Source organism: Sitophilus oryzae, unplaced genomic scaffold, assembly GCF_002938485.1.
Source record: "Sitophilus oryzae breed Bouriz unplaced genomic scaffold, Soryzae_2.0 scaffold_471_pilon_pilon, whole genome shotgun sequence".
NCBI classification, from domain to species: domain Eukaryota; kingdom Metazoa; phylum Arthropoda; class Insecta; order Coleoptera; family Curculionidae; genus Sitophilus; species Sitophilus oryzae.
In genome coordinates, this window is record NW_022147053.1 from 124,174 (window position 1) to 146,165 (window position 21,992).

Here is a 21,992-nt window from a genome sequence, read left to right on the forward strand (position 1 = left end):
TTCTCCAATAATTATATAATAAATTCCAATAACGTAAAGACATTTCAACTAAACCTAGGTATTATCTAAAATGGTTTTAGAAACCTCGAATATTAACTCATCGCACATAGATTCGAACGAGTGCCGTTAGACGTTTATTTTTATCTTTCAAATTCAACGAACTTTTACTTCTTCACTTTCTTCCATCTTTTATAGGAGTTATGTAACGTGTTCCGGTAGAATAATGCGACCTTAAGGCGTTTCGCGCCGAAGAAAGGTAATGGTTGTTGTTGTGAAGCAAGTTACGTTAGGTGCGTTGGTACGGTTTACACGGTGAGCAAAGAAGAATCAATTCCAAATAAATGATAATCTAAGCGACACTAAAAAGGCGTTGTAGTTGTCTTTGAGCTCTCTTGGTCGTACGTTCTGAGCAATTTTCTATATACTAAGCTGTCAAACTATTCTTCTGAAGGTGCCTTGCAGGTTCCCGCGTAGGCGTTGAGATGAACCGCCTATTTAAAAATAGACATTAAATTCAAAACATTCGTTTTCAAGAAATTCTGTATACATAAATAAAATTATTGATTTTTAAAATACACACACCGGAAAAATCTAGGGATATCATTTTATTAAAGTTAAAAATAAATGTTTTGAATAAACAACCACATATTTGTAGGCCGATTCTTTCTACTTCGATTGAAACGAAGTAGTCACACTAGTTATTTCTAAATTTGGGATATTTGCAGAAGTGTTTTTGCATTTTTTGTCAAATGTATAAAAAGCACCTAGCATCAATTGTTCGAATTTTACCTGTACTGGCTATGTTTTTATGATAACTGGCCAGAATTCATTCAAATAACTCTGTTTAGTATTAAACGACATTATGGAGCGTAGACATCTTAATAGAGACGAAATGCTAAGGGACATGGGTATGCTCGAAGCTGGAATGCGCCAAATCGATGTAGCTAGAGCATTAAATACAACGCAAAGTGTAATATCGCGATTAAGTACACGGTACCGTGAAAGTGGTGATGTTGCTGAAAGGCACACAGGGCGACATCGCATTACTACCCCTCAGCAAGATCATTTTTTACAATTAAATGCTCGACGCCGACCGACTCTTACAGCACCATAGCTTAGTTTAATTCTCCAGGAAACACATAATGTAACCGTTAGTCCTGACACTGTTGGCAATAGATTAAGAGAGGTTAACTTAAGAAGCAGACGCCCCTGGAGAGCTCAACCCTTAACGAGAGAAATCGAGAGGTACGATATTTGTGGGCTCAAGATCATGTTCAGTGATCGAATGAACAATGGGCAAATGTTCTTTTCACGGATGAGTCACGCTTTGGAATTCATCCAGATTCGAGAAGGCTTAGGGTATGGAGAGAACCGGGAAATCTTATTCGGTTGGATCATGTTCAGGAAGTGCACCCTTATCAAGGTGGAACAGTTATGGTCTGGGGAGGAGTTCAGTTAGGCCGAAAAACCGATCTTGTTTTTCTTGAAAGGTTTCTAACAGGAATCACATATCGTGATTTAATTCTTGAGCCTGTCGTGTTACCATATGCCATTGATTTTGGGAGAAACTTCATTCTCATGCATGACAATGCACGGCCTCATACAGCCAGAGTGGTAAGTGAGTTTATCAATGCTCATCAATTAATCTTACCCTGGCCGGCACAATCTCCTGACCTCAACCCCATCGAGCACGTATGGGACGCGGTCCAAAGAAGAATTTTGAGAATGGGTATGCCTCGTGAAACTCGTAGGGATCTGGTTCGGGCCGTGAATGCAGCGTGGCAGGCTGTATCTCAAGAAGAGATCGACAACCTGATCAGGAGCATGGAGAGACGATGTAGGGCTGTAATGAACAGTAGAGGAGGCCATACCCTTTATAAGTAAAAATGGTTTAATCTTTTTTTAATTCACAGTTTAGAATAAAAAAATGTGTGTATTTTTTTGAGTTCAATAAAAATCAAGGTAAATTTGAAAAATTCGGTAAATTTCGCATTTTTATTTCCAATACGTCCTGTAAACTATTTGTTTATTTTAATTTTATTATATCAGAAATGCAAATAATAAAATTACTGACGATGGCTGGATAAAATTGTAATATCCCTAGACTTTTCCGGTGTGTGTATTATTCACAAACTAGGAAGAGGGAAATCAGGCGACGAACAGAGATGATAGTTGTTAAATAATAGCTTTTCGCTACCATTCGAGACGCATTGATGATATTTTTGGTTCGTAAGTTTTGTGACAAAGAATGTTATTAAAGGTAAAGATTTTTGTTATTAAAGGTTAACATTTTTCGGCCGTGCATGGCCGAATATCTTAAGCGGCCCATATATTATCAAACAAATTGCGCAACAAAGCGATGCGCAACGTTGCGTTGCACAACTCCATCATCACCCATATCTACACTTGGTAACATTTTGATCAAACTTTTTATTAAAAATTGTGCATTGTTCGAGAAACAAGCGACGCCGACGCCGACGTCCTGCTAAAAAACCGGCCAACAACTAAAATATGGCACAACGAAGCGAAACACACACATACAGTACAGAACGCGTTGGTTGCGCAAACAGTCCCGTTGCACAAAAGGATTCAAACATTCTTGAAACTTATCAAACAATTGCGCAACGCATCAAACAGGGCCATACATAGGCAACTGGTTGCCCAACAGCCTGTGTTGCACAATTTGTTTGATAATGTATGTGCCGCTTTAGCTCGCAAAAGGGCAACCAGAAACAATAAATAGAATAACTTATAATCTAGAGATATTTGCACCAGACTTTCAATTTTAGCGTCGATCTCCGCAACCAGGGACTTCGTACCTACCGGGTGGGGGCCCGTTAAACTAACTCTCTTCAGTTTTGAAGGATATAAATGTGGCATGTTTTGAATGTATTAAAGTTCAGGACAGCATAGTTAGATTCTCTGGTGATCGGGGTTTTCTCTGTCGTGCTTTTACTCGTGAATTCCAGGCGGAGTACGGCACTCCATTCATTTCATTTAATAAAATAAGTAGGGCTATTTACAAACTATTCTCCTCAAATTTCCAAAAATATTGCTTCTGTCGAAGCCCATCCGAGGTAATCACAATAAAAAAAATATTAACACAACTTAGGTTCCTTTGTTTCATTTAAATTGTTTGTTATACAGTTGGCTAAAATATTACCTCTTCAATTTTGGGTTGTTACACTACAGCGTTCATTTTCTTCTCTCTCATCAGATGGTTATGGTTCTATTAATTGCAGCGACTTGGAGTGCTTGGAAGTCTTCTATGCCTTTCCAATAACGAATGTTTTTCAACCAGAACAGCTTTCTTCTGCCTATTCCTCTTTGGTCTTCTTCGATTCTACCCTAGAGAATTAGACTCTGAAAAAGTGATAGAGTTCTCCGGTAGTGTCCCAAATAGGCTATTTTTCTCTGTTTGATCATTCTCCATAGAGCTCACGTTCTTCTATATAGACCAACTCTTCTGCGAATGTCTTCATTCCTCACATGGTCGACCCAGGACATTATCAGCATTCGTCGTCGGGTCCACCTTTCGAAGGCTTCAATTCTGTCAAAATATTGAGAAAATTAAAGCACCCGCAATAGACGTGGCATTTTTAATGTCAGTATATTTTACTTAACATTTTTATTACATTCACGTCCAACTAAAAATAGATAAAACGGATGATTATTGTTATTGTCATTCAGTTCACATTTTTTAAACATGATGAGCTATTTTGTCAATACACTTAACATGTAATGGCTTTTATGGACAAGGTATATAACTTAAAACAATTTTAATACTTAAACAATAACATACCTATTATACATAAAAATAAATATATGTAATATTAGTTTACGTTTAACTTTAAAATTACCGAAATTAGTCGATAATAGGACTATAATTTTTTTAAAAGATCTACTATCTTAATGTCACGAGTTTTCGTTTTTTTTCTGTTATTTTCTAAAACAATAAATGCAAAAAATTGTTTGTTCTACATAATTGTTGTTAATGCTACATTATTTTTATTTTGTTTATATTTAAATGTTGCCGATAAAAATATAGGTCAATAGCGATTACTTATAGTTCCATAGATATTAAAATATTAAAAAGTATTAGTTTCAATTTTCAATTAAGATGTCAAAAAATAGGGTAATTTAGTGATATTAATTTCTAGTCCGATATTAATAATTATGTGTAATGAACTGAATTAAAGCGTAAAATCCTAATTATCTCTTCATTTTGGTATTTTTTAGTAATACTTTACACGTGTATTATAGATTATTGATTTTTTTTAAAAATCTAATTATTAATTTTGTTAAAACATTTTTTATTACAAAACATTATACAATTACTACAAAGTTAAATACTGCTTGTTACTTCTACCAATAGCAAAAAAGGTTTTTTTCGCCACTGCAAAAGCAGTTTTTCTTAAATTAGTTAAAGACGCTTTAAGGACAGTTGTTGCAGGCGGAATCCTTTGGTGTTACAACCAAAAACAACAGAAAAACAGCCAAATAAAACACTAATTCACCACAAAACACTGAGAAGTGCAAAAAATGCAATACACCAATCCAATGAATGCCGATTTTCGTAAAGTTCCGATAAAGTCCATTATCACATTTGTTTCCAGGTTTACAAAAAAATCTTAAATACTAAAGTTATAGGGAAGGTTAAGATACACCTTTTAAAATTATTATAGAGTATACAGGGTGCTTTAAAAAAGTCGGGCAAATATAACATATTATGTTTTTTTTTAAATGCAACACCGTATTTTTATTTTTAGACTGCATAAAATTCCATAACTTTTTTATGAATAATGTTATATACCTAAAATTAATAGTTTTTTGTAATATTTCAATTTGTTTCAACAAATGTTAGATCTCAGTATGATAAAAAATTATCAGTGATGCCATTGTTTCTGAAGTTGGTTATCTAAAATTTGGTAGCAGATATAGAAAAATATATATGTAAAGATATTTTAGTTTTTAATAGTTTGCGGCTTATTCTGAATTTCTCAATTTTTTCAATTTATGATAAAACATCATAGTCGCCATGTAAAAAGAAAAATATGTATTACTTATCATTAAGAAGTAGTTTATTAATTAGTTACACAATTATTATTATTGGTTAAAATTAATTAATTTTAACTAATATAATAAAACTCAAATAAACTAAAATTGCAGTCGTGAATTTCTTGGAGAATTTCTATATTATGAAAGATGACACTTGGATTTCCCTTGGGGTGAATAGCCATTGATTAGGGTCATACTAGATACCTAGTTTTTGAGGACTACTGATATAGGAATCTTCTTTGACATAAAGTAAAGTTTTTTTCATGTGGCAATTCTGGTTTATAATTCATTTCGTTAACCAATATTACTTATTACTTACTACTGCCGCAAAACCGTCCCATTATACACTGAAAATGTTTTTTAGATAATCTGCATCTGTTCTTATAATACTTAGCAAGGTACTATACATATAATATGTAGTACTGAACTAAAAATATGTTTTTCTTGGTTTGTTCGTGTATATCAGTCACATCAACTAATTTATTTTCAAGAATATCTGGAACTATTATCTCTGCCATTTATACTTATTACAACAAATTAAACTAAAATTCAAGTTTGGTTTGTTCTTAACTTGCTTAACAGACATATGAAATTTTGATAGTTTTTGTCATTGCAACTATGATGTTGATGTTATAGTGTAATTATTGTATTAAAAATATGGGTAAAAATAGAAAAAAAATGGAATAAATCGCAAACTATTAAAAATATATGACATACTTAATAAAAGTTGAAGAGTTTTGTAAAATTTATCAGAAAAAATTAAAATATATAGGTTGTACCGTTTAAACAATATGATTTTTTTGTTTTAAATAGTTGAAATTCATAAATATATTTTGAACACCCTGTAGCATTTAACTAAAATATCTTTACATATATTTTTTTCTTCATCTCTATAAAACTCTCCTACCAAATTTTGGTAGGAGAAAATAAACAAATGAGATAATGGACTTTATTTTATCGTTGACTCACCCTGTACAGGGTGACTCGAATTCGACGCTCATCATTGGGATTTCGGAAACCGTAAGAGATACAGGATCGGTTAAATGGAGGCAAAGTTGCGCAATTTAATGCTCAATAAAATGCCGTATTGCATTTTTAATTTTTAATTTTTTTTGCATCAAATATTCTGGTGATGGAATTTTCTGTACGAAACGTCGGCAAATATCAAAGTGACTATATATAGTGTTTTAAGAGTGATGAAAGGATTTAATTAAATTGAAAAAAAAATCCAGAGAAGCCGAAACGTCAGAGTCAATATTTAATCACACGGAGTTATAGAGCAGAAAAAGTGGCCATGAAAATGTGTTTTTCATTTTAAGTTATCTTAATAAAAAAGCCAGGAAACAATTAAAAACAAAATTGAAAATTCCGTTTTCTTCCAATATATTCGGAAGTATTCGGAATTTTCCAAAATGCAATACGGCATTTTGAAAATCAAATTGCGCAACTTTGCCTCCCTTTAACCGATCCTGTATCTCTTACGGTTTCCGAAATCCCAATGATGAGCGTCGAATTCGAGCCACCCTGTATACAGACCATACTGACTATAGTCAGTATGGTCAGTACAATAAGACGTACTGAATAAAAAAAGAAGAGCAAGTATTTCTCCAAGCGCATAAAATCTAGCCTCGGATTAAGTAGTTATTTAATAAATACTTCGCATTTTTCTCTCCGACTTACTAGTTCGCCATAGCGATTCACTCCTAAACATGTAAACACCGACACAAGAATTCGCTTGCCAATAGGGTATACCCAATGACATCGAAATAAGGTATACCCATGGATACTTATAGTATACCTAATCTGTGCCTATGGTATACCACATCTAAATAACAGGCTTATGACGATCCTTGTTGCCTTAAGCAAAATAAACTTTTATTATATAAACACTTATTTAGCCGGAAATTATCCTCTAATTACATAACTTTTCCCCTATATATAGTGGTCTCTCTCTAGGAAAAAATGTCACAAATCGACTTAAAAAGGAGAAAATATACCTAATAAAGCTTTATTGGTTAAAATGCATTAGGCTCTGTACGATATGTAACATGAATCTTTAAACAGAAGGACATCTTAGCTTTCTCCTATTTCTTCCGTTTTAGAAGTCCATAATGCGAAACAAATAAAACGTGCTTGCTGGAATATCGCGTATAGATTGAACACATCGGTATAAAAATCAACAGAAATTTATTTAAATCGTAGGCAAATTATTTTTAATGCTGAACAGAGTGCGATAATAAAATAAATTAACCATGAGCTAGTTGAGATCGTATAAATGAGGTTTCTATACGTACAAATTATAAGAGTTTTCCTGATTTCAACATTTAAAATCTATACTAATATATAAAATCCTTAAGCGACTCACTGATTAATCACGATCCTGCTCAAACCACTCAACGTAAGAAGCTCAATTTTGGCATACAGGTTGATTCTAGGCTGTACAGATTCGATAAGAAGGGATGTTTCGAAATTCTAGTTCCAAAGGGGTGAAACCACCCCTCAAATATTACAATATTTTTTATTTAAAAAACGGTCAAGTTTCCGAAAAAACGCTTAAACACGTATATTTTATTTTGTTGTTTTACATATTTTAAGATTTTTTAAAAATTTATACAGGGTGTTTCATAAAATATGACCACTGAATAATCACGATTCTGCTTAAACTGCTTGACTTTTAAAGCTGATTTTTGGCAAACGAATTGACTGTGGGGTGTAGAGGTTCGATAAGGAGGGATTTCTCGAATCTCATATCCCAAGAGGATGAAAACGCCCCTCAAATATTACAATATTTGTTATTTAAATAACGGTTAGTCTTTCGGGAAAACGCTTGGACACGCATAATTTATTTTGTTTTTTTACATATTTTGAATTTTTTTAAAAGATCATACAGGGTGTTCCAAAAAGTTGGATAATTGATTAACCACGACTCTGCTTAAACTGTTTGGCGTAAAAAGCTTATTTTTGGCAAACGGATTTTTCCATAGTCAAATTCCAACGAGATGAAACTACCCTTCAAATTTTACCAAGTTATATAATAATACCGCCATATTGTTTTTTCTCATACTGACATAAATGTGAGAGAATTTTATCCAGTTTGAATGTTAATGGAAATTCTTGCTTTGCTTTATCATCACCATTACAAATGGTTAATTCGACGTGAACGAAGTCGCGGGTACACGCTATAAAGAATGAAATAACAAAGAAGAAAGAAATTATTGGGCAAAACCTACAGCAAGATTAGCCTTGAAACATGACTAAAATATGACTACCCGTAGACACTTACCACCGAAAAACCGCTGTGGAGGCACTCCAACATACATTACCGTTATCACCTTGGCCCAGAGAAAACAATAAACAAAAGATGTTATCGTGGGGACTGTAATAAAAAAGAAGAAAGAAATTATTGGGCAAAACCCACAGCAAGTTTAGCCATGAAACATGACTAAAATATGACTACCCGTAGACACTTAGTGTTTGTGCCCTTCCGGCTTCATCAATACGGGAGGAATCAGCAACGATGAACTAGTGATCCTGAAAAAAGAAAAAGGGAAGCAAACGAGGCACGAGGCACCATTTGCAACTTGGTTAAGCAGTAGCTCACAATTTGCGAGCGTTACCACCGAAAAAGTGTGAGCTACTGCTTAACCAAGTTGCAAATGGTGCCTCGTTCCTCGTTTGCGTCCCTTTTTCCTTTTTAAGGATCACTAGTTCATCGTTGCTGATTCCTGTCTTTTATTCTTGGAGTTTTCCTGTAAAGTCCGGCTACACTGATATACCGTATGATCGAAAAAAAAAGGCGTCCAGTAAATTAATTTATTGATAATTGTTTGATTGAAATTATTATCAATACTTAATTGATGTATGCTGAAGAAATTTGGTACAAGCAATTCCATTCACCCTGTATATGGTTGCTTTTTTTGTTTACAGATAATGCGCAGGCAAGCACTGATTTAATTTGATTTATGAAACTTAATAAAGGTGGATTTAAAAATGTTGTGGTGTGATAATCGATTACACTGTTCATAGAACTGATACATTTTCTGACGCCATTTGAGAAGGTAGTAATTGATAGTGTTAAGAAAGTCTGTATTTTTATAAAATCATATTACTAAAAAAATAATTACATATAAGCACGTATAGTTTATCTGAAGACAGTTGGAATAGATTGGGACTCTTAATTTCGGCACTGTATTTGTCGGCGTCGCGCGTCGCCGGGACGCATTTTCCGTTTCCCAAACCAAACCAAACCAAACGGACTCGAGAAATGCAACTCCGTTTACTAAGTGGTTAACGCAACGAATGCAAATGATATTATTATAATGAGTCATAATATTATTATTATGACAGGTGGACCTGCATAGGTGTTAAATTTAATAAATTTAAATTAATAATGAGATATTATTATTCTGGATTCCAAAAAAAGCAACATAATTGAGAGATAAATCTAATACAGTAGTTCCCAAACTTATTTTTCTCGTGGACCACTTTCAAAATTTTACTGGTTTCGGTGGACCCCCTGCTGCTACATTTCTACCACATTCTTAAAGTCGCCAAAAAATAAAAATTGTGTCACTTCTGAGTTCTGTCCCTATATTCCGATATGTAAAATAAAAACGAAAAATGGTACATTTTATATCACTTTATTTATTAAAAGAATAGAATTACAAGAAAAAATATTAAGGTAATATAGGTTCAGGTCATAATTTTAATTAATGGGAAGGATGTATCTGATGGAGTGTCAGCAAACGATCAATGTTTGGCTTTATTTTTGTGAGCAATAACCGCAAATCCCCCGCTCTGTGATGTTTAATTTGCTCCTTTTTTTTTTTGTTAAGAGGTTTGTAACGGCACTAAAACTCCTTTCGACAAGGTATGACGAGGGAAAAGCTATTAAAAATTTCCTTGCGATTTCCCACAGTCCAGGATATTTTTCGGGTATTTCTGCTTGCAGCCAAAATGTTGGGTAGCCTTTTCTAAATTTCACCTTCAGCTCCTCATTAGTGCTTAGCTCGAGCAGCTCCTCTTGTAATACAACATTGGCCACTTCCGTTTCATCAAATGGATTTATGATCCATGGTGGTATATCCATCGTCAGTATATCTTCAAACCTGGTTTTGAAGTCATCATGCAGAGCACTTAAATGTTGACTGTAGGTATGGATATCCTCATCAATACATTCTACCTGCGACAAGTTTGGAAATTGAGAGAATTCGCGCCGACTAATGTTTTGCTTCATAAATTTCAATTTCCCAAGAAAAGCCGAAATTATCCCCTTTGTTTTTATTAAATTCAGGCTGTCCCCTTGTAACTGCAAGTTAATATCATTAAATTTTTTAAACAAATCTGTCAAATACGCAATGTCTGCTTTGAATTTGATCAAGTTTTCTTTTAAATCTGGATCTCTACTTTCTAAGAACTCTAATATGGAATCGAAAACAGAGTAAAATCTCGTTAAGCATGCACCTTTCGACAACCAGCGTACTTCAGTATGTAAGAGCAGTCGTTGGAAGTCTTCATCATTTTCGTCGCACAATTGAGCAAATAAACGCGTATTCAATGCATTGCTTCTGATTTTGTTGACAGCTTTTATTACAAAATGAAGAGATTGGTTCAACCTGTCACTTAAATGTTTTGCCACAAGATGTTGTCGGTGGATTACGCAATGAATAGCTGTAAGTCCTGGTATAATTCTTTTGAGATGACTTATAAACCCACGATATCGCCCGACCATTGCAGGAGCTCCGTCTGTTGCCACTGAAATAATGTTTGTAAATGGGATCGATTTTTCCGTAAAAAAATTACTCAGGACATTAAATATTGATTCGCCTTTAGTGTCAGTCTCCAAAGTTCTGGCAAATAGCAATTCTTCGTGAATTTCTTCCTCAACAATAAATCGGACATATGCCAATAGTAATGCTTCATTACTGGGTAACGTTGACTCGTCCAGTTGTATAGAAAAATGAGTTTTTTGCAGATGATTGCACAAAAAGCTTTCGATATCAGAGCTCATTTCATCAATGCGTCTTTGTACAGTATTGTTACTTAATGGAATTCTTTTTAGTACGTCAAATGGAGATTTGTGCAAAACAGTTTTTAAAACCTCTTCAACAGCGGGTAAAATTAATTGTTCTCCGATAGTGTGCGGTTTTCCAGATTTTGCTATAAGTAATGAGATATTGTAAGATGCCCGCAAGCCATCATCGTTACTTTGAGATGTTGAAGCGAACATACTGTGCATGGTGGGTCTCTTTCCATATTTTTCTTTCAATGTTTGAAAATATTTTAAATCTTTACCTATTTTATCAGTATGACACCTTTTTAGATGATCTTCGAGCTTTGATGGTTTCATAGAGTCATTGCTCAAAACTTTGTTGCATAATAGGCACATGGGCAATTGTTTGTCTGCCTCTGATGGAACAAAACCATATTTCAAATAATCGATACTATATTGTCGACATTTTTTCTTTGCTGTAGCCATGTTTCGTGTCAGTTACCTTACCTGTAAAAAAAAAATGTTTTAGTAACCAAGTTTTTTTCTGAATATAGGTATCACACCGCAGCCTTTGTCAGCACGCGGAAATAGAATTACGGCTTGTAAAGGGACCAACTAATAAACCGCTGAGTCAAATACAGACGTTTTCACAAAACGGTATCAATTTTAAAGTACATAATTTACCACTAATTTTTAATAGTATAAATAAAATTGGTGTACTCAGTATCGAATACTGATCATATTTGTGTAGGAAAAATAAAAGTCGAAATCCCAAAATTGTCCATAAAAACGATAACTAACATTTTATTAAATCAATGAGTTCACGCGCTCCGTGTATTTGCGTATTTTTGTCTGCGGCTTCATTGTTAAAACGTGACAAACTGGCATCGAAGTCCAAGCCCCGCCCTTTTCCCGTCGCCCGCGCACCGCTCGCTCTTTCCGAAAAGGAATAGTTTTGATAAAATAGTTACTTCAAAACCAATTTAAAATGATTATGAAATTACTGTTTTATAAAATTAGTAGTTATTTGCAATTGCTCTGCAATATTGCTTATTCGGCCTTTTTAGAGAGGCAGTGTTTCTCTCGTGAAAAAACAATTGAATAAAACGTGCTGTGTTTGTCTTCAAATCGAAAGAGGACAATTAAAATATCTGTAAGTTACTAAGTTACCTATCTATACAGGCCGTTGTGATCAACCGACTAGTACACGTAAACAAAATACTTAAGTACTATAACAAAAAAAAGGTAGGTTACTTACTTTTCTCCGGCACTAGCAAACACAGATATAAATTTTCTCACAACTTTTTTTCCAAATTCCGCCTTTTTTCGAAATTCCGGAAACAAATGAATGCGTTTGCCTTTGGCATCAAGTATTTATAGTGGTGATCAAGTTCATGTCTGAACAAGCATTAAGCATTGTCGGGCGGATAGCGCTTTGCAAGTCTGTACACGAAATTGTACGTAATATCGAATACGCAAGTTTGGACAAGTAACAGTCGCTTGCCTTATTAAAATATTATCTGCTTAGATAGGTACTTAAAACAATGTAGGTAGGCCCTTATAAAAACTATGCTTACATTTTTGCTCTTTACTATCAAAAGCAGATAAATTTTCGTGGACCCCCATTAACATCTTATGGACCCCCATTTTTTGTTCACGCCTACGTAGACCCCCAGCAAGTCTCCCGTGGACCCCTGGGGGTCCACCTGGACCACTTTGGGAATCACTGATCTAATAGGTAACTTTTAACGTTTTATATGCTAATATTGGCAAGGCAGTTCGGCAACACAGCTTTAAGACGTGGTTGGTATGTCAATCTGTTTTTTTTAATAAATAGTGCTGAGTCGGTGGTTGGTTCCTTGTGAAACATGGTTGAAATATTAGAATTTTAATAAAACACGCTTTTATATGTATTAAAAAAAATAAAAAGAGTAACTTAGGCATTTTTAAGAGTTCTTTAAAAACTAACCGTCTGACTACATTTTAAGGATATATAATATATTTGCTATGGTGGTGGTTTCTACCTGTTTTACCTATACGTACATGGCATTACAATTATAGCAATCCACCCTATATAAAGCAATGAATGGAATTATTGTGATTTTCATTGTTGGAATAATATTTTTGTAACTTTATTTATTTGATTAATTGTCAAATTAAATTGTTTAAATCTTAATTCTTAGAGTTTTGTTATAGTGTAGCGGTTACAAGTAATATTGAGTGTCCCATTTTCTGTGTCCTATTGAATATCTAGCTACGCGTAGCTAGATATTCTGTGCTATAAGTGACTACAAATAAAGCATACCTAGAAAGTTCATTGTAAGCGCTTCTTTGCATGGGTTGCGGTGACCACTTAGTAAACGGAGTTGCAGTCTCGAGTCCGTTTCCTATGCGATTACGCAATCGGTTGCGCTAGCCGTATAGGAAACGGAAAAATGTCGCCGGGACAAGGGAATTAAAAGTCTCACTACTCAATAGATGACTCAAAAAACGAACTATCGAGAAACTATCGAAAGCATCTTGATAAGTTGGTGGTTTTCAAATTCCTGGTGTAAAAACGTGTCCGTTTTTCTTACCGATCAGTGTAGATACGGACTATACCGGGTGCGTCTCAAAAGTGGCTCACCTCTATAACTTTCTTATTTTTTTTTTCAGATAGAAAAACGGGATTTGGTATGTTAGTATATGACATAAATTAGGATTAATTGACTATTCAATTGTATTTGGTCACTTCCTCTTTCACCGGAAAAGACTGCAACTTTTGATTTTTAAATGGTACCCTCGGTATATTTTTACTTTTATTCGATAGAAAATGACACTCTGAATAGAATGACATATCATATGTCAACTTTTGACATTCTCGCTTAAAAAAAATGTATTTAAATTTCGATATAGAGTGCCATGGCTATGTTAAAAACACTAATTTTTAAACAAGGAGCCTTGGAAAAATAGGTTTGATTGTCTAATGTTTTTCGTGTCTTGTTCTGGCCGGTTAAAAGATGCCCACATCGTATTTTTAATCATACCATATTTTCAAATGAAACAAGTGTGGTTCATTAGCATATTTGGAAAAAGCATTTTTTTACGAATAATTTGATACCACACACTTGGTATTTCGAGTCAAATTGTCGTTATGAACCGCATGTTACAATTTCAAATAAACCATATGCAAAAATGTCAAAAGTTAATATATGATCGGTCATTCTATTCAGAGTGTCATTTTCTATCGAATACATAAAAAAACCCGGGAGTGTCATTTAAAAATCAAAAGTTGTAGTCATTTCCGGTGAAACAGGAAGTGACCAAAAACAATTAAATACGTCAATCGATCCTAATTTCATATACTAACATACCAAGTCTCGTTTTTTATCTGAAAAAATAAAAAAGTTATAGGGGTGAGCCGCTTTTGAGACTCACCCGGTACGTGTATCACTGTATTTAAATACTCGTATATTAATTTTAACTATGTTTTTTTATACATTCCACAGAACACGCTAATATCTATCTCACTATATACCGAGATAAAAATCCTTGAAATATTCACCACTGAAACACACAATACATACTACCTAGGTATCTATTTAATTTATGGGAACAGGAAGTTTTATTTCAAATTTTCTCCCATTGTCTGTTGCAGTATCGCATAAAAATGTCCAAAGTAATTACGGTTCGAGTTTGTGTGGACCCGGAAGACCACAAATTCCACAAAAAGGATGAAGCAGATGAAAACGACCAAGACTTTGTCGAAACAACGCCTTCCATATGCTTGGATGAACCTGATGAGAATGATTCAATCATGAAATGGGCGAAATCAAATATCAACGAAGATCCCGACTTCAAGATTCAAATAATTGAAGAATTTAGAAATATGATCTTTGGTAAGTAAAATTAATTTGTAATTAACTGTTTGTCTAATGAAAATGTGTGTGTGTGTATGTGTGTGTGTGTGTGTGAAACGAAAACAAAAAACAATGTACATGGTAGCGTCTCTCATACGCGCGCCGCGGAGGCTCCAAGGAGATCGACAGTTTGTATTGAAATTAAATTTTGTGAGCATATGTAGGTTAATTCAGAGCGCTTTTTAAAAATATAGAGAGTTCTACAGCATGTCCCCAAAAAAAGTTACATATCAAAGTTGTGTTTTTTGTAATGGAACACACTATATATTAATTGATTTTCGGATTCTGGGAGAAAAATAAAGGTGAGTTTTATAAGAGAAGTATATGACTAAAATGTAAGGTTTTTGAAATATTTAACATTTTCTAGAAATAAAGAACAATTTTTAAATTACAATAAAAGCTACCTAAATTGGAATTTACCCGGTACAGCGTAACATGTAGTTAAATTAACTATTATACTTTAAATCAAATTACAACTTGATCCAAAAAGTTATACAGGGTGGGACAAAATTAATATTGAACATTGGTCACCTTTAAAGGCATGTTACTCTTTTATTTTAAATGGAACACCCAGTATATTATTACTATAATCAATGGATAATTCATGTATCTTCAAAATACTATTAAGGTTGCCTACCCCTCAAACAAAGATTTTCCTAGATATTTTCATTTACACGATTTGATCTGAGTAGATCTTTATTATTTGATAAAATCTAGGTGGCTGTGATATGTCTGACGTTACTTCAACATAGCTGTCTAATTAGACCAACTTTAACAACTAGTTATCATTTTATGTCAGTTAAAACAAAAAAATTCTCAGAAATTTGCCGGAAATGCAAACTTATCCTACGTCAGAAAGAATTGATATGATTCTGTTAGTTGGTGAATGCAGTGTGTATTCACCAATTAATAGAATACTTAAATGCTCCTGATTTTATCTAGTGTGTTTTTGTATGGGGAGCTTCCGCGGCGTATGAGAGGCGCCACACTGTAATGAGTGTTCCATTTTCATGTGTTTTACAGGGTTTCTCATTTATAAGTAGAGATACAAAGATGTGGTTTTCACATCACTATGCTACTTTTTGGTGCTTTTTTCGGTATTGTTATTTTTTATAAACTTATGTAGCCTGTCTTTTAGAAAAGGTTACACACTGCTTAGATTTTAATAGTAATTGATTAAATATTATACAGGGTGGTCATAAATATAGGCCAAAATTACATTTTTAACCCAATATTTCTTAAGATATATCTTATTAAGTGGTATTTCTTATTTTTAGAAAAAGGAGAATGTGATCCAGACAGAACTGACGATGCCTATTTGTTGAGGTTTTTGAGGGCACGCCATTTTATTATACGAATGGCACACAGACTGGTAAATACTTAAATTGAATTCAACTACAACACCCATAATTTATCTATATTGTAATATTTATATTTATACAGGGTGTTTTAAAAAACATGTGCCATCTCTCCTGGGGAGATTCCTCACGTAAAAATAAGATTTATTTTTCATATCGACATAGGTCCGATTCTGCTTTGTTTCGTAGCTACAGGGTGTTAAAGTCTTAATAATTTTTCGATTTATTATAATTTTTTTCCAAGGACTTTTTTGACTTTTGAGGGTAAAAGTAAGCGCTACATATTTTAATGCTAAAAAAGTGTCGATAAATTAATCAGGGACGTGCATATGGGTTATCACTGGAATATTTTTCAAAAAAAAAACGTGCGTCACTAACCTTTTTCTTTTGATATCAAAATTGAGTAGGCCGTTTAATGCCGATTAAAAGTTATCTCTTGATATTTTGTCGAATTCGGCCTCCTTGATGAGATAAATGCAATTTTATTAATTACAATTAATAAAATAAAAATAAAAATGAAATTAATAAATTACATATTTTACCTTATTTACTAATAAATATTAGTTATTATTACTATTAGTCCAACCTACAGAAATTTTAAATAAAATAATTATGGTATTTAAAATAATTACAAAAAACCTGATTTTAAAAAGTGTTAATATCCTGTAACTCTAAAACTATGCATTTTCATATCCATGTATATAGGAACTTTTTTTCATATTTTTTGATGAGGAATCAATGAGTACTTATTTAAAACTTTCGCAAGTTAATGATATTAAACTTTTTTAAAAGTTTTTATTAGACTTGGATCAAGGCAAATTAAAAAAATTACGTTTATCTCATCAAGGAGGCCGAAATCGACAAAATATCAAGAGACAACTTTTAATCGGCATTAAACTGCTTACACTATTTCGCTAACAAAAGAAAAAAAAATCAGTGGCGTACATGCCTTTTTTGAAAAAATATTCCTGTGATAACCCATATGCACGTCCGTGGTGAATATGACGACAAATTTTTAGCATTAAATATGTCGCATTTATAGTAACTTTTACCCTCAAAATTGCATTCAAATTACCTACCAAGCTACCAAATTACCCCGAAGCTACGAAACAAAGTACAAAGTACAATCGGACCTATGTTGATATGAAAAATAAATCTTATTTTTACGCGAGGAATCTTCCCACGAGAGATGGCACATGTTTTCTGAAACACCCTGTATAATTTATGTAATTAAATATAAATTGAAAAATCAATTTATTCAAATTACTATGTATTAACTTTTTGCAGATTGTAAACCACGAAAACTTTAAAAAATCTTATCCGGAATTCTTTACCGATTTGGATTATATGAAAATTTGGGATATAGGAGAAACTGAAATTTTCAGTATACCGCCTTATGTTGACAAAGAGGGCAGGAGAATGTTGATTGTACGATTTGGTAAGTACCCCGTTTCTGATATAATAGCATAGTATAAGGAAACTAGTAGCTTTACTCCTTGTCAAATCCTTTGTTCTTTTTCTGCCACTTTATATGACCTTTGTTCTCGCCTCCAGTGACAACTGACGTAGCTCTATAGTCGTGGTCTACTAACTAGGCAAAGTATAGTCGTGGCACTCGCCATAGTTTCACAGATATGTATTTAGGAAAATATGAGTTCACAATAAAATAAAATAAAAAAAAAATGATCATCGAGTAAAAACTTGCTTGAAAACAGAATATTTTCACATTTCGTGTAGGTAACAATTCTTCTGTATCTGAAAATCTTCTGATGGGAAGAAATGCGGAAAAAATATACAATGACATTTTTATATTATTATCTATTTCAGAGATTTTCTTTTTTGAACTTTTTTTGATTTAAAACAAGTTTAATTTTCTGTAGATAACTGGATGCGGCATAAAATTCTGCATATAGTACACTGTTTTCATTTAAAGCACACTACGGTGTTGCCATTCTATTTCTTATTTACTAAAACTTTGGTTAAAAATATTATATACGAAAAGTAAAAAACTAGAGTGAATATAACTTTATTAATACTCTTGAACCTTGTTTCTAAAAATTCTGATTTTTTTTTTTATTTTCTTGGGATTTAGGTTCGGGAAAACTCTGATTAAGTTCGTTTCGGCCAACATTACAGCCTTCATCAGTGTAGTGTCTATAACAAAATACCAATTTCAAATTAACCTATCACAAAAATCTATGTCAATTTTTTTTTTTTAGAGAAAGAACATTATTTATACAAATCACGAATACATAGTTAAAATTAAAAAGTCAAGTAGTTTATATATAAAAAACCTTAAGAAGCTTAGTGTGACAAAGTTAATGTTATAAAAACAATAATTCTTTAAAAACATTTTTTTTTCATACTTATTTCCCGCTATTGAAAGTTAAAAACAAAATCTTACAACACTTACCAAATCACGACACTGTTGACCATCGACACTGTTTTTTGTAGACTGTTTTTTTTTTGTTTCTGCGGAGACTGTTTCAAAAACCAATCTATTTAAATTATCTCGTAAATTATTATTGGAATGAAAATTTTATGGCAAATCCCCTGATCAAAAAATATTTTCATGCGCATATTTGAGACAACCTGTATATCTAAAAAACTATTTTTAAAATCTGTCCACATGCTAAAAAAATAAGAACACTTAATTAATTACATAATATCTCACCTTCTAAAATAAACAAATATAATTAAATGTTTATCGATAATTACTATCAGCTTATCGATTTACATCCGATGAAAATCTAAAAAAACTCAAAGAACAATTTTTTGAATTATTACTACAATTAATAGCAGCACACAGTAAGGCACTCATTTTTTGTCAATCCGTCTCTGTGCTGGGACGCAACGCTCGAACCTCGCAGCTCGACGGACTGAGTTCAACTGAAACGCTTTGCAATCTGCCGATATTTGACAGATTGCAAAAACTGGCAGAAAATATTTGCGAGAGTACAACTACTCTTTTCCTTAAACTATGATAATAGTGGAGCCCCTACTCGTTCTGCGGCCGACGCATAAAACACTCATTTTCTCTAATTCAACTAGCGAAAAGCATATCGAAAACAGTGTGGAAATGAAAGCGACAAGCGACAGTATTGCCATAAAAATGGCTAAAATGTGTAATATCTGTAATCCGTTTAACGAAAATATCTTTGAATGAAAAATCCGCGTTTATGTAATGAAAATAGTCGATTAGTTGGCTTAGTCAATTAAAGTTAGAATTGTCGTTTAGTTGGCTTGTAAATTACGAATTATTGAGATTTACCATAATATTTTACAGATGAAATAACAGCGATCTTAATTTCCAAGCCAACTCTGAGACCGTTCTTTGTTTACTCATATAATATTATATTAAATTGTTTAATGATAAAAAATCCTTATCACCGTCCATATTATTAACGCACTGTATCCAAAATTCGTAAATCTACGGATTAATCCGTAGTTCTGGCAACACTGTCCACGGCCACTCCTGAGGGTGCATCCACACTATCCTAAAAATGGCGTATCGGCTTAATGGCGTAACGACCTTGAACCGATTTCCAGTAATTCTATTGGCTGCAATTTTTGACAGATGAATTTGACAGATAAAAGTTCTGACAGATGAATTTTTCAGCCAATTGAATTACTGGAAATCTATTCAAGGTCGTTACTCCGTTACGCCGATACGCCGTTTTTAGGATAGTGTGGATGCACCCTGAAAGCAGAACTGCGGTACAGACGGTATCATGACGGTATCGCCATGTGTATCGCCAGCTGTATCTGGGACAGGTTTTATTCCACGAAATAGGCCATGAGGTTGCGCATCTTCGTTTCTTCAATCAACGCTATACCACACACTGTGCCTATAATAAATAATCCAGAGACAATACAGGGTGGTCTGAACTCTATTCCGGAAACTTCGGCAGCATATTCTGCAAATGAAAATAAGTATAAAAGTTCGTATAAACGTATGTCCTAAAACGCTTAGTTTTGGAGATACAGGGTGTAGAAGTTTCTCCTTTATTTCCATTTTTTTCAAATAATTTCTGAAGTAACGTCAATATTTGGATAAAAATTGGTGTCTGGGAGTTTTTTGACATGAGAAATTTGATTTTGATGTCAATATGACTCCTATTAATTGTAGGGGGCGCCACCTACATGTGTTTTAAAGGTTTTAACTGATTTGTAGAGTAACAACTTTTTGTCCGTACCTGTATAAAACTACTGAGTGAAAAGATACACATTTCGTGATTTTTTACGTAAAGAATGTCTCTTGGTAAAAATCGCTACGAGCAACCGTTCTCACGATATTTAGAATAGAAGTAGTCAATACATGTCATTATAGACAAAAAAATAAACATATATGTTGAGTAGATAGTTATTTGACTGAAATGATAAATTTGGGAACTTTTTATTTTTTTAAATTAACCATAAATTTTTCTTCCAAAAAATGATGATAAAACAGTTTCTGTTGAACTTTTGACACAGAATCATTTCAAACTTATGATTTCAGTCTAATAGGTAACTGTCTAGTCAACATGTTTAATTTATGCCAGTGATGACAGGTATTGATAAATTCGATTCCAAATATCCTGAGAACCATTACTCGTAGCGATTTTTACCAAGAGACCTTTTTTACGTAAAAAACGTCGTAAATATATATTTTTTTACTCGGCAGTTTTATACAGGTACGGACGCAAAGTTATTACTCTTCAAACCAGTTAAAAAATATCTACTATTAAAAAAACTTCTACACCCTGTATCTCCAAAACTAAGCGTTTTAGGACATACATTTATACGAACATTTTTACATATTTTTATCTGCAGAATATGCTGCCAAAGTTTCAGGAAAATTATTTGGACCACCCTGTATATTAAAGAAAATATATTTGAACCAACGACCTTTGAACAGTTTTTCTAATTCAATAAACCTATTATTTGGATTGGTCTTTGTAAGTGCGATTCTTAAAAAAATACAAGTAAGAAAATTATTATTTAAAATACTTGCAATAATAATTATTAATTCTAGTTATTACAAAGATGATATTTTGTTATACATGCATAAAAGCATTTTATCACAAATGTATTGTATTTTGACCTCTGTTATCTGTAGTGATAATATAAACATAATAAAAATACGTCAAGAATGAGTTTAAAATGCAATTTGTCTATTACGCTCATCAAAATTGGGCATTTAAGTTGAATTCGTAAATAAGTTTGAACACAGGTTTAGAATTTGGGAAATATTTATTGCTTGTTTGACTATACCGGGTGCGTCTCAAAAGTGGCTCACCCCCATCAAACATTCTGTGATCGGGCATTCGTTGCACATGACCAAACCATATGAGTTGTTTTGTTCTTATGTCGTCCACAACTGTGTGTTCTGCTCCCATAATCTCCCTTACTCTGTTGTTGGTTATTTGTTCTCTTTTCGATTTTCCAGCAGATCTCCTCCAGTAATCCATTTCGGTCGCTAATAGCATGTTCTCTCTTCTGCTTTTCAACTGCCATACTTCGCTTCCGTAAGTTATTATGCTTTTCACTACCGTATTATATATGTTCTTCTTATTAGCTTTAGAGATTCCTTGATCCCACAGTACACTATTCAACATAGATATTGCCCTTCTGCCTTGCATTATTCGATCTTTTATACCCTCGTCGAGTTTTCCATCGTTAGTTATTTTTAATCCGAGATATTTA

General features: G+C 33.2%; 1 protein-coding gene across 2 annotated transcripts in view; it reads left to right on the top strand.

Annotated features, from left to right (window-relative positions):
* The window catches only part of LOC115886206 (alpha-tocopherol transfer protein-like), a 45,940-nt gene that overhangs the window by 13,945 nt on the left and 10,003 nt on the right, over nucleotides 1-21,992 (top strand). The window contains exons 1-4 of one of the 2 annotated variants that reach the window (XM_030905292.1): nucleotides 14,539-14,623; nucleotides 14,688-14,928; nucleotides 16,227-16,321; nucleotides 17,595-17,745. In XM_030905292.1, coding sequence (XP_030761152.1) covers nucleotides 14,700-14,928; nucleotides 16,227-16,321; nucleotides 17,595-17,745 — 475 coding nt within the window. In that variant the 5' untranslated portion in view covers nucleotides 14,539-14,623; nucleotides 14,688-14,699. Of the gene's footprint in view, nucleotides 1-14,538; nucleotides 14,624-14,687; nucleotides 14,929-16,226; nucleotides 16,322-17,594; nucleotides 17,746-21,992 lie in introns of those variants that run through there. The other variant, XM_030905293.1, reaches the window with a different exon arrangement.